The sequence below is a fragment of the Prunus avium genome, chromosome 3, assembly GCF_965620075.1.
Source record: "Prunus avium chromosome 3, drPruAviu1.hap1.1, whole genome shotgun sequence".
Taxonomy (NCBI): Eukaryota; Viridiplantae; Streptophyta; class Magnoliopsida; order Rosales; family Rosaceae; genus Prunus; species Prunus avium.
Window position 1 is genome coordinate 40271765 of NC_142286.1, and position 11686 is coordinate 40283450.

General features: G+C 40.7%; 3 protein-coding genes across 6 annotated transcripts; 2 read left to right on the forward strand and 1 right to left on the reverse strand.

The window, feature by feature from the left end:
* The first annotated feature begins 1139 nt into the window (after window positions 1-1139).
* Window positions 1140-7180, forward strand: LOC110764421 (EEIG1/EHBP1 protein amino-terminal domain protein). Of its 2 annotated transcripts, none has more exons than XM_088250235.1 (9): window positions 1140-1349; window positions 1876-2661; window positions 2869-3935; window positions 4361-4655; window positions 4775-4999; window positions 5203-5376; window positions 5920-6117; window positions 6221-6334; window positions 6516-7180. In XM_088250235.1, the coding sequence occupies exons 2-9, from the start codon at window positions 1957-1959 to the stop codon at window positions 6849-6851; spliced, it is 3114 nt and encodes a 1037-aa protein (XP_088106361.1). In that variant the 5' UTR covers window positions 1140-1349; window positions 1876-1956; the 3' UTR covers window positions 6852-7180. The 2 variants fall into 2 exon arrangements, with proteins under 2 accessions (XP_088106361.1, XP_088106362.1); XM_088250236.1 differs by lacking the exon at window positions 1140-1349 and adding an exon at window positions 1436-1595.
* A 157-nt stretch (window positions 7181-7337) lies between these two features.
* Window positions 7338-9095, reverse strand: LOC110747141 (P-loop containing nucleoside triphosphate hydrolases superfamily protein). Its single transcript, XM_088250237.1, has 4 exons — window positions 8602-9095; window positions 8258-8398; window positions 7901-8104; window positions 7338-7751 (listed from the first exon to the last, which is right to left on the reverse strand). Exons 1-4 carry the CDS (start codon window positions 8950-8952, stop codon window positions 7599-7601), a joined length of 849 nt encoding a protein of 282 aa, XP_088106363.1. The 5' UTR covers window positions 8953-9095; the 3' UTR covers window positions 7338-7598.
* Window positions 9096-9596: 501 nt separating this feature from the next.
* Window positions 9597-11686, forward strand: LOC110747143 (UPF0481 protein At3g47200-like). 3 transcript variants are annotated; one of them, XM_088249785.1, is made up of 2 exons: window positions 9597-9854; window positions 10015-11686. In XM_088249785.1, exon 2 carries the CDS (start codon window positions 10080-10082, stop codon window positions 11424-11426), a length of 1347 nt encoding a protein of 448 aa, XP_088105911.1. In that variant the 5' UTR covers window positions 9597-9854; window positions 10015-10079; the 3' UTR covers window positions 11427-11686. The 3 variants fall into 3 exon arrangements, with proteins under 3 accessions (XP_088105911.1, XP_021803033.2, XP_088105912.1); XM_021947341.2 differs by having other exon boundaries at window positions 10047-11686; XM_088249786.1 differs by having other exon boundaries at window positions 9598-9854; window positions 10123-11686.

Genomic DNA, 11686 nt, shown 5'->3' on the forward strand with positions numbered 1-11686 from the left:
AACCAGAATTATAATATTCGTTCTTATCACCAAAGACCAACACACCACTCTCCAATATCATAACCTTGATAGAAGTGGACAGCTCAACCTACCTCCTCTTTCACTAATATACATATGCTTAGAGTTTAAGCTCATATACCAGCAAGTACGCTGTTTGGTGACAGACAGACGGGTGAAGGGTCCAAGTCTAGCTCCACTTCTATCATCCTCAACCATCACTCCTTGTTAGATTCTTAAATTATTGCGTCAAAATTGACATTCAATATTTTCCTTTGACAAAACGATATCCTAAACTACTCTAAAGTATGAGTAGATAAATCAAACTATGAAGTAAATGAGCGAGCACATTGTCTTAACTAAAGACGTGGTCCAAATAAACAATCACTAATTTGTGTTCATTGCTAAATTTTAGTGTGTTATAATTAATGGGCCTTTTCTTTTTATAAAAAAAAAAGAGTAAATAAATGTCGGCTTTCCACAAGAATTCTATAATGATGGTCTTGTGTATGGTCCGTAAGTGGGACCCTATTTCTTAATCGTTGGATTAAATTGATTAGAATTAATTAGTATGATCTAACAATTAAAAGATACCACCTCTCACTTGGGTCTATATATAACGCCCTCATTATAGAGTGACTCGGGCTTTCTAATTCCAATTTCTAGAAGGTTGGTGGTGGGCTGTGGGCTGTGGCCCAAACTCAAAATGTAACGGCTATGTTGTTGATGATGGTGGCGTGGGCTCCACTATCTCCGGGAGGTGGTGTTTGACAGTTTGACTCACAAGTGCCTGAAAACAACAGCTATGTGTCGGTGAGCACAGCCAACTAAGCAACAAAGCGACGAGCATCATCAACCCCACGTGCTATCGTGCTTTTCACGCTCGGACTGCTCACTCGAGTCGGTTGGCTCAGTGCACCCGAGTCCAACTGTCACCGACTGAGTCACTCGCTTCCCACTCGGCGACTGCCACACACTCTCTCCGAATGGGATGAAAGCATTTCAGTCGAGGCGTCCCCATCAGCCAACGTCAAGACGACATCGATCATAAAAACACCGAACCAAATTCCCCCAGCACGACGCCGTTTCGTCGTGTCCAGAGACAAATCATTTCTCATCGCTCTTATAAAATTAAAATGAATACTAGTTTATTTTATGGAAATTCTGAAATCGCTATTGTGTCAGCTTCACTTTTTGTTTTTTCAATGCTCTTACTATTTTAATCGCACATTCAGTGACGGCCTCCGAGCCTCTCAGTCTCAGTCCCTGAAAGTGTACACCAGTCGATACAAAAACGATTCTTCTCTCGTCTCACTCGCATTTCTCTCCTTTTTGGGCCATTAATTTTACTGGTAAATTATCTTTATTTTTCTTATCACTCAGCTACTTTTTGTGTTTTTGGTTTTTGTTTTTCTGTTAATCTGCAATTTGTGTTTAATTTGATTGCATGCATCGTGGTAAATCTGTTTGCTTTGAGCTTGAAATATGTGCATCGGACGCTTTTGAAGCAAATTCCAAGTATTATTCTAGTAGAGCTGATAACTCTGCATTCCCTTGCTTAAGCATAAGCATACATACTATTAATGGCGATTGTCTTGGTGAGCTCAGTTTGTGATTTTTAAGCTCTCTTTTGCTAATTTCTTCTTATTTATTATTAGCATATGCTCGACTTTGCTGTGAGCTGAAACTCCAGTCACATTTGCTTTTAAATTTATTTGCTTTATCTTTTCGACTGTCGGTGTTTGATCTTGAATGAGTTTGATTTCGGTCAGTCAGATATTACCAATTTAGTGACGAGTGTTGTATTTTATAATCCTGGAATTCCTAATTGTATCGCTGAGTGACATGCTTTTCTGGTTTTTTTTTGGGTATCCCAAGTGCGGGGAGTATAAGCTTTGTGAATGTGAATAGAATTCATCAACACATTGGAGAAGAAGGGTGTTGTTTGTTTCCATAACCATGGGTCTAGGAGTAAAGGCGAAGTACCGCAGGGGCCCCACGGTTCAAATTGATTATCTCATCCATATTCATGAGATTAAGCCTTGGCCCCCATCACAGTCACTCAGATCACTCCGTTCCGTGTTGATTCAATGGGAAAATGGCGACCGCAATTCTGGGTCTACCAACCCTGTTGTCCCCTCACTTGGGTCTGTTGTTGGTGAGGGGAAAATTGAATTCAACCACTCTTTCAGGTTACCTGTGACTCTGCTAAGGGACATGTCTGTTAAAGGTGATGGTGATGCATTTCAAAAGAATTGCTTAGAGTTCCACTTGTATGAGCCTCGGAGGGACAGGACGAAAGGTCAGTTGTTGGCGACTGCCATTGTAGATTTGGCTGATCATGGCGTTGTGAAAGAGACAATAAGCGTGAGCGCTCCAATGAACAGTAAGAGGAGCTTTAGGAACACTGATCAACCAGTTCTGTTTATCAAAATTCAGCCTTTTGTGAAGGGTCGTACTAGCTCCTCATCTGGGGACAGCTTGTCGAGAGGGGCATCACTGGACAAAGCCGGTGGTGAATCTGTTTCGGGCTTGATGAATGAAGATTATGCTGAGGAAGCCGAAGTTGCCTCTTTTACGGATGATGATGTTTCCTCACACTCATCTCAGACAATTTCTTCTGCTTTAGATACAAATCGCACTTTGTCTCCTAAAAAACAAGAGGTAATGATTCTCTTAGTTTTCATTTTTTCTCCTCTTGATGGAAACTTGTCATTGTAACTGCAACAGTCTTTACGAACTCCAGCATTGGTCATGCTCATTGCTCATGGGTACAGTATGTTGCAAATGAGAGATAACCAAGATTTCTCTTCCTTTTTATAATAACTTAGACAGTAATATGTAATATAACACTGTGGTACTGAATTGCAGACTGGAGAAGAGACACGGCCTCATAGCACTGAAGGTAAAAATGAAAAGCATGCCTTAGCCTCAAAACTAGGGCTTGAAAGACCAAATTTAATACATGAATTTATGAAGGGAGGTTCATCATGCTCATCATCAGTCGACCTATCTTCTGACCCTGGAAGCCCAGTAAATGGTAATGCTTCTGTAGCCAACTCTCCCAGCTCAAGTTCAACAATCCTAAAAGCTGTTGGTTCAGAGACCGCCCCTTCTCCATCCGCATCCGTATTGAATGAAAAGGCTGAGGAGTCCCGCACCAGCATGAGAAGCAATGGCCATGAGCGTTTATCTCACGAGGTTAATGACAAGGTTTTTTATGGCGGAAGTAAAATCACAGCTGTTATTCAACAGAGTAGCAAGTATGATGAGAAAGCTTGGGGAATTGGCAGGGATTGCCCGGAGGCTGCAGTTAGTGATGATAGTTCTACGGAGGACAACGAAAGAAAGAAACAAGAAAACAGAGATGAAAGACAACATGTTGATGAGGAAAAGCAAGCTCAGAGGGGAGGTGAATCATTCATTGCACATGAGGCTAACGGAAAGCAAGATCCACTCGGAACGAAGGAAAATATAAAGCATGTTAAGTCTGTTAGGTCAGCTATTGACTCGGCTAAGAACGCATTACCCAGGAATGATCAGAATGCAGAAGTAAAGGAAACTGGTATTCAGGGAGATGCACAGAACAGTGCAGGTGTTGCAGTAAGCCTCAGAGGGAAGGAAAGAAAAGAAGCTAAGGTGTATCCTAGGGATACAAGAAGTGTCATTTTAGAAAGCAAAATCCATCAGCTGGAACACAGGATAAAGTTGCTTGAGGGAGAATTGAGAGAAGCTGCAGCTGTCGAGGCTGCCCTTTATTCAGTAGTCGCTGAGCATGGAAGTTCTATGAGTAAGGTCCATGCTCCGGCTCGGCGCCTTTCTAGGTTGTATCTTCATGCTTGCAAAGAAAGTTCCCGTTCTAGGAGGGCCAGTGCAGCTAGAAGTATTGTTTCAGGACTAGTTTTGGTTGCAAAAGCGTGTGGGAATGATGTCCCAAGGTACATTTTAATGATACTTGTTTTCTGTATTTTCTTTATGTCTTATTTACAACTTATCACCTTCGAGATTGATGTTTTGAAGCAAAAGTTTTTGGAGCTGTAAGGTTTCAATTTTCAAGTGTATTTACTGCATGAGGATCCAAAAAAGAAAAAGAAAAGAAAATGTGTTTATGGCTGCATAAGCCTAACATTTAGGACATGGACCTTCCATTCAAGGGTCCTACCCCAGGATTTAAAAATTAAAATTGGAATAAATCCAATCCAATCATGGTCTGCTTGACGCACCAAACCAAGTGATTGTACTTGTGGGGAAGAAGCTTGTCTGCTTATTTTACCGTGCTTTAGAACTGCATCTATTAATTGTTTAAGTGAAGTTTTCATAATTGTTTTATGGACTCATTCATTTTAATTTTCTCTGATTACAGGCTAACATATTGGCTGTCAAATTCCATTGTGTTGAGAACAATAATAAGCCAGGTTACCGGGGAACCAGAACTACTTCTGTCTCCAGGGTCTTCTATTGACCGGAATGGTGCTGGAAAAGTAAAAAATAATGTGTCATCTCCAATAAAATGGAAGGCTCCCTCCTCTGGGAAGAAAGAAGGAATGAAGCTCTTAAATGGAAGTTTCGACTGTGATAACCCACATACATTTATGTCTACACTGGAGAAGATTGAATCGTGGATCTTCTCCCGAATAGTTGAATCTATCTGGTGGCAGGTCAGAGTAACTGTTTTCCTCTGTTTTTCCTCGTTGAGTTTCCCTTCAAATCTACAATTTCAATACTATCTTACTGAATGAAGGTCTTGCATCTGATTCTTTCTCTGTAATGTTTTCAGACTTTGACCCCACATATGCAGTCTGTTGCTGCAAAGGAACTTAATGAAGGTGTTGACTCTGGGTCAAGGAAAAACTATAGAAGGACATCTAGTTCAATTGATCAAGAACAAAGTAACTTTTCATTAGACCTCTGGAAGAAGGCTTTCAGGGATGCTTGTGAAAGACTTTGTCCAGTACGAGCTGGGGGACATGAATGCGGCTGCTTGCCTTTGTTGGGTAGATTGGTATATCCATACACTCAGATATTTCCATCATTGCGTAATTAATAAATATCTTCTTTTCCAAATGATATGATGCTTGTAAATAATATCTCAAATATTCAATATAGTAATCTGTTTCACGATGTTTCTGTTTCTTTATTTTTTATATTGATGGAATGCTTTTGAATATGGCATCGCAATTTGCGTGATATCTATTATGTGTCTAGGTAATGGAGCAATCTGTTGCTAGACTAGATGTGGCAATGTTCAATGCTATTCTTCGTGAATCATCTGATGAGATCCCCACCGATCCTGTGTCTGACCCCATCAGTGATTTGAAGGTTCTCCCGATTCCAGCTGGGAAATCAAGTTTTGGAGCTGGCGCACAACTGAAGAGTGCGGTAAGCTATACAAATTGTATCTCTCAAACTATTTATGATATAAGTTTTATCTTTTTATATGTCAGATCACAACTATTAACTCATGATTACAGGTAACAGGTGTTTTTTAAGCTCGGTTTTGTGTCAACTCATTATCGTATTCCTCATGCTTTGTGGCTAGAACACCTTCCATGCCTTTTTCTCTTTCTTGGGGTTAAACATTAGGATTTTCTTGTTCAGACATGCCAGATTTTTTTGGGATGGATAAGATAAATGAATATATTCTAAGATCCTGCTATATCTGTGTAGTCTTTGAATTGCCAGACGTCAATATCTTCTAATGTTGTGAATAGAAAATCTCTTATGCTCCCATTTTTTAACCTAGATTACTCATGAATCTCTGGAGACCAAGGAATACACTTGTGTTGTGCCATAAATTTTTGACTCCGATTGAACATCCCTTACAAATCAGATCGTTATGTGCATTGGAACGAAAGCAGTATGTTAAGTTTTGTTATGAAAGGAGTTCTGACTTTTGCTCTGTTTATGTCTTATGGTTATAAGATTGGGAACTGGTCCAGATGGCTAACTGACCTATTTGGCATGGATGATGATGATGACTCACTTGAAGATGTGAATGACGATGATGACAATGATGAGAGGCAAGATAAATCATTCAAGTCTTTCCATCTCCTCAATGCGTTGAGTGGTCTCATGATGCTTCCAAAGGACTTGCTCTTAAGTAAATCCATCAGAAAAGAGGTTTAGCATAAGAACTCAGACCCTTCCATTAGACTCTGACTCTCTATTCCACAGTCAGTATTTTGCAGTTCATATTCATGGTGCTCGAATTTTGGTTTTGAAGGTCTGCCCTGCGTTTGCTGCACCACTGATCAAAAGGATTCTCGACACTTTTGTCCCAGACGAATTTTGCACTGACCCAATTCCTGGCGTTGTGCTTGAAGCCCTGGAATCCGAGGTTAGTGAGCTATACAGTCTTTTGTCTCTACAGAGCTAATCAGCTATCTTTACAATCTTTTATTTTTTAGACTAGCTGCATGTTTTCTGGTGAATTTGTAGTAGGATAATTACAATAAGCCCAAAAAACCTGTAGACTCTGTAAAATTAAAACCAATTTGGTTGCTTTTGTTTTAATATAGGACACACTTGAGGTTGGGGAGGAGGCTGTCACAAACGTCCCCTGCACTGGAGCTGGTACAGTCTATTTGCCACCCTCAACGACTTCCGTTGCGAGTATTATTGGAGAGGTTGGAGGCCAATCACAGCTGAGAAGAAGTGGGTCTTCAGTGCTCAGAAAATCATACACCAGTGATGATGAGCTTGATGAATTGAATTCACCCTTGGCCTCGATATTCATAGATTCTTCCCGGTCTTCACCAGTTGCAACAAAGCTCAGCTGGGTATCAAAGGGAAATAGCCAACAAAATGCCACCAGATACGAACTCCTTCGAGATGTGTGGATGAATAGCGAGTAGCTCTAATATGTAGAAATACATGTTCCCGCGTGTATATAGATGAATAATTTGTTTCTGTTCCGTTTGGAGTTTGTAAATCTGTGCTCCGGTTTTGGTCACAATATCACTATCTAGATGTCGCTGTACAAAATAGCCGCAATTCTAATAGATTCATCAAACGTTTTAAAATGGAGCACCAGTAGGATGATTTCCCAAGAAAAAAGGAATAAAAAGTTATGTCAAACTGTTATTTGTGACTGAGTGAATTCTAGCAGCCTCAGTGGACTTATTTGTATATTTTCTGAAAGACGAATAAATAATAAGGGCTTCAAATAGTCTCTCTTTTATTTTATTTTTTTATTTTTTATTGAATGCAGTTGAATTCCATTTTCAATTAAAATTGATCTTCTCGGGTTTGGAGCATCCATCAGTCTTAGTGAGCGCCAAATGCATAACATTTTAGGAGTTCATAAGTTGCGCCAAATAAAACAAAACAAGCTGGTGCTATGCTAGCAGAGAAATGCTTACTTTTATTCATCAAACGTCTTCTCTGCTTCTCAGTTTTCATCTCTCACTCACTACATTACAAACTTGCATCCTAATGTTGCAAGCCACACGATAAAAATAACACTTACAAGACCAAAATTTCTTTCAAAACCAAGTTGAATATTCAACCAACTCTGTAATTCTCACATCTTATATATTTACTACACTCTGCCGGAATGCACAAGAAAAAGGAAGCCGAAAAAGACCCAGAAGAAGCCTAATTCATGCAGTTAGCTTCTGGGAAGAACTGACAGCATTTATATGCTGGAGATGTAAAGCAGCCAACAGCCCCTTCCAGGTTTCTCCGGGCGCAGCTTTGACTTGAAAATCGATGAGTTTGTTCTGTTTTCTGTAGTAATCTTCCAACGACTTGCTCTGAGATAAGAGAGGAATGGATAACCCCCCAATTAGCAACAATTCACATTTCCATTTTTCAACGGTCATAAACTAACATATAAAACAGAACAAAGTGGAAATCATAAAACAACTATCTTAAGCCCCAAAAAAGAGCACAATAGTGATACCTGCTCTGCATCAGCAGTGGAGGATTTTAGTCGTTCGTCCGGCAACTGCAGATTTAGATTACGCATGGGGATGGAGTTGCTCAAGCTAAGATATTCCTGACAAGCAGAGGTGCTTCCAGTTCCTAGATTCTGCTTCACCAAGTTCTCATTCGTGCATTTGAAATTCACTACCAAATCAATATCCACAATTTGGTCAACAATCTCCTGTACCAAGAGAAACAAATCAAGGCATTCAGAGAACACAAACCACATTTAGTATCCAAAATTCACAAAAATTGCAACGTTTTAAACTTCCCACAGAAATTACAATCACAAACCATGAACGTAACTCAGATTTTCTTACAACTTAAAACTTACAGCTTGCATTCTTGTTCGAGGAATTCCATCAAGAATGAATCCGCTTTCACCTCTGTAGTATCCTTCTTCCAACCTCTTTGACAACAATGCAAAAATCACTTCGTCCGGAACAAGCTTTCCTTCATTCACCGCATTGGCAATCTAAATTACCACAAACAAAAAGAAGAAAAAAAACATAAACGCCATCAAAAGTGGTTTAATTTGGTTTATATCAGAAGGCAATAATTCATAATAGTAATAACAATCAATGAAGGGTTTAGCAAGAAAGAAAAATAAGAGTAAAAACAAAACACAATTAAAAGAAAGTGGTAAAAACAAGAAGAACAAGAAAAGAAAAACGGGACCTTCTTGTAGAGAGAAGAGCGAGGGTTGAGCTCCTGGCGGACGAGGGTGCCCATAGAAATGTGCGGAACTTCCAGAAGCTTCGAGAGCCTCTCGGCGTACAAGTGCTTCTTTGCCCCTCTGTCCCCTATCAACACCCACTGTATCCCTCTCCCCGGAACCCACCCGTCCGAGTCCAACATCCGATTCCGACTCGCCGTTCTCCGATCTTCTTCCTCATCTTCGTAGTAATAGTCGTCATCGTACTGCAGCTGAGCCGCAGCTGCCGATCCGTAGCCCCGCCGAGCAGGAAGGCGGAGGCCGCGGCGCGTTAGCTGAGATGCAACGAGCTGGAGGCGGCTGAGTACGGCCATGGTGGCGGCCAGCGCTAGCTAATGCACAGTTTGTCTAGGGTTTTAGGGAAAGAGAAAAAGAGAGAGGCTTTTGGTTTTGGGGGAGGAGACAGACGAGGGGTTTTGTTAATGTGAGTGACTCAATGCCGTTGGTTGGTGCATGGTCTAGTTACGTTTGATGCAACTCCTTTAACTCTTTGATTATAGAGTGGGGGTAAATTAGGGAAAATTCATCATGATAAAATCTACGTGTCAACATCTCACCAGCCTTTTCGCTGGTACTGTTTGTAGACAATTAAACCCCGAAAGTCGGAGATCCACGTGTTGAATGTTGAGCTGGAGTAGTCCACAGATAGTGGAGGGGAAGGTTGGTGGTGAGTGCCACGTGGATGGTATCTCTGCTGTCGAGAATGCTTCCCATTGGAGTAGAAGTTAGAACAAGAAGAGGAAGTGCTGACGTTGCAAGATTACAACCAAGGAAACAGGTAGCTTCTCTTCCATTTTTCACTAGGATAGATGGATGGGCCTTTTTTTAATATACCAAAACATATTTATGGGCCTCTCGCGAAATTAAATTGTTGGGCCTCGAAAACGAAAAAGAATATAAAAAAGATTTATTCACGGTGGGGTTGAGATTATATTGCTTTTAGAAAAGAGTCTGAAAGAGTGAGAATTTATCTTTGCTTCTACAATGAAAAAGATAAATGTTAATTATGCTTCGGCTCTGTTTCTGTTGTAGTGATGGAATGGAAGATTATATATATATGTTGAACAAGTGTTCTCTTTCCTTCATGCTCAGTGCTCACACAAGAAAATAGCAGCAGCACTCATTTTTGTTGATCTCTTCCTCTCTGAAGGGGCCTTTTTGGGTCTGCTGAATCATCTTCTTCTAACGTCCACCGCAGTATTTGTTTAAAATCCAGGTACTTAATAAGATTAATTACCTCAATCTCTTCTTTAGATCAGATGAAATGATATATTAGATATGGTTAAGGTTATCTTTTTCAAACTTCCTCTCTTGCAATCTGTCATCATCCTCTCATCTCATGCATACTTAAATTAAATGGATCAATTTTGTTTTAGCATTAATCATTTCAGGACAATTATATTCACAGATTGGGAGCATATATCTATTCTATATAGTAGTCATGGCAAATTACAGTAACGTTGATAGTACATCGATTCTTATAGACGATGGCACTGCTGAAGAATTGAGAAAAACCATAACAACAAATCTTCTTGGCGATTCACCCTTGCCTGCTTGCTGCTGCATCTTCAGAGTTCCCGAGTTGATTCGGAGACAAAAAATAGCCGCCTATGAACCTGACGTAGTCTCAATTGGGCCATTCCACCGAGACTGCGGCAAAAAATTCCAACTCATGGAAAATGTAAAGCGGTGGTATTTACAGTGCCTTCTCTCATCATGCTTGGATATAAGTTTGGATAGTTTGATCAAAGGCATCATGGAGTTGGGCAGAAGCGCCCGTGAATGTTATGCAGACCCGTTGGAGCATCTCAGTCAAAAAGAATTCGTAGAAATGATGATACTTGATGGTTGCTTCTTGTTAGAACTATTCCGAAAGGAACTTTGGGATGATCTACGAGATGAAAACGACCCCGTTTTCAACCTGTCTTGTATGCTGGAGTATCTGTACCATGACCTTCTGCTGCTAGAAAATCAGCTCCCTTGGTTTGTGCTGGAGCGTTTATACAACCTAACCGCCAATAACGCTAACCAAAAAACTGCCTCCCTCACTGAACTTGTGCTCAACTTCTTCAGACAAGCTGTGACCGATGAACGGATTTTCGACCCCAACCTCCCATTTGAGATTTTGCACATACTTGATCTGATAAGAACCGTGATCGTTGTTCCATTCAAGGATTTGAAATCTCAGAAGAAGGAAGAGCGTGTGGAAGAACAAGAAGAGCAGAAAAACGAGCCAGAATTGCCACAACGGATCCCAAATGCAACAACTCTTTCGGAGGCAGGTGTTCAGTTCAGAAGAAGCAAAAACACCCCAGAGTGCATAATGAACATAGAGTTCAACTTCAAAAACGGGGTATTCACAATTCCACCGCTGGGAATTGACGAGAAAACAGGGCCTCTGTTCAGGAACCTCATCGCCTTCGAACAATGCCACCACGGTCGGCTGCACAAGATAACATCCTACGCCGTTTTGATGGACAACCTCATCGACACGAGCAAGGATGTAGATCTTCTTCGTGAGAAAAAAATATTGGCGAATTGGTTGAGCCCTGAAGATGCCTCCCAGTTCTTCAACGAGCTTTACAATGACACAACTGTCACTGGATTTTACTACAGAGATCTCTGCAATGATGTGAATGAATATTACAACACTGACTGGAACAAGTGGAGGGAAAAACTGAGGCGTGACTATTTTTCTACCCCATGGGCCGTCATTTCTTTCATCGCCGCCTTTATCCTGCTGGTCCTCACCCTAGTGCAGACCGCATATACAATTATTCACCCTTAATTCGTTCTTTAATTTCTTTCAATAATATATAGTTACCAACGCTTAATAAGCAAGCTTGGATATATATATATGTAATCTTAATAAGCTTTGATGCCGCCCAGTTTGTCTACGGTCTTTAATTTCTGAAGCTCTGGAAAATTCTGGAAACTAGCCAGATATTTTCTAGTCTCTGTAGAACCAGCAGCAGCAGCCTTGCTAATATCTATCTAGAACTACTCTTTGCCGGACTTGCCGACCATGGCCTGGCCGGTTTGTCTTCA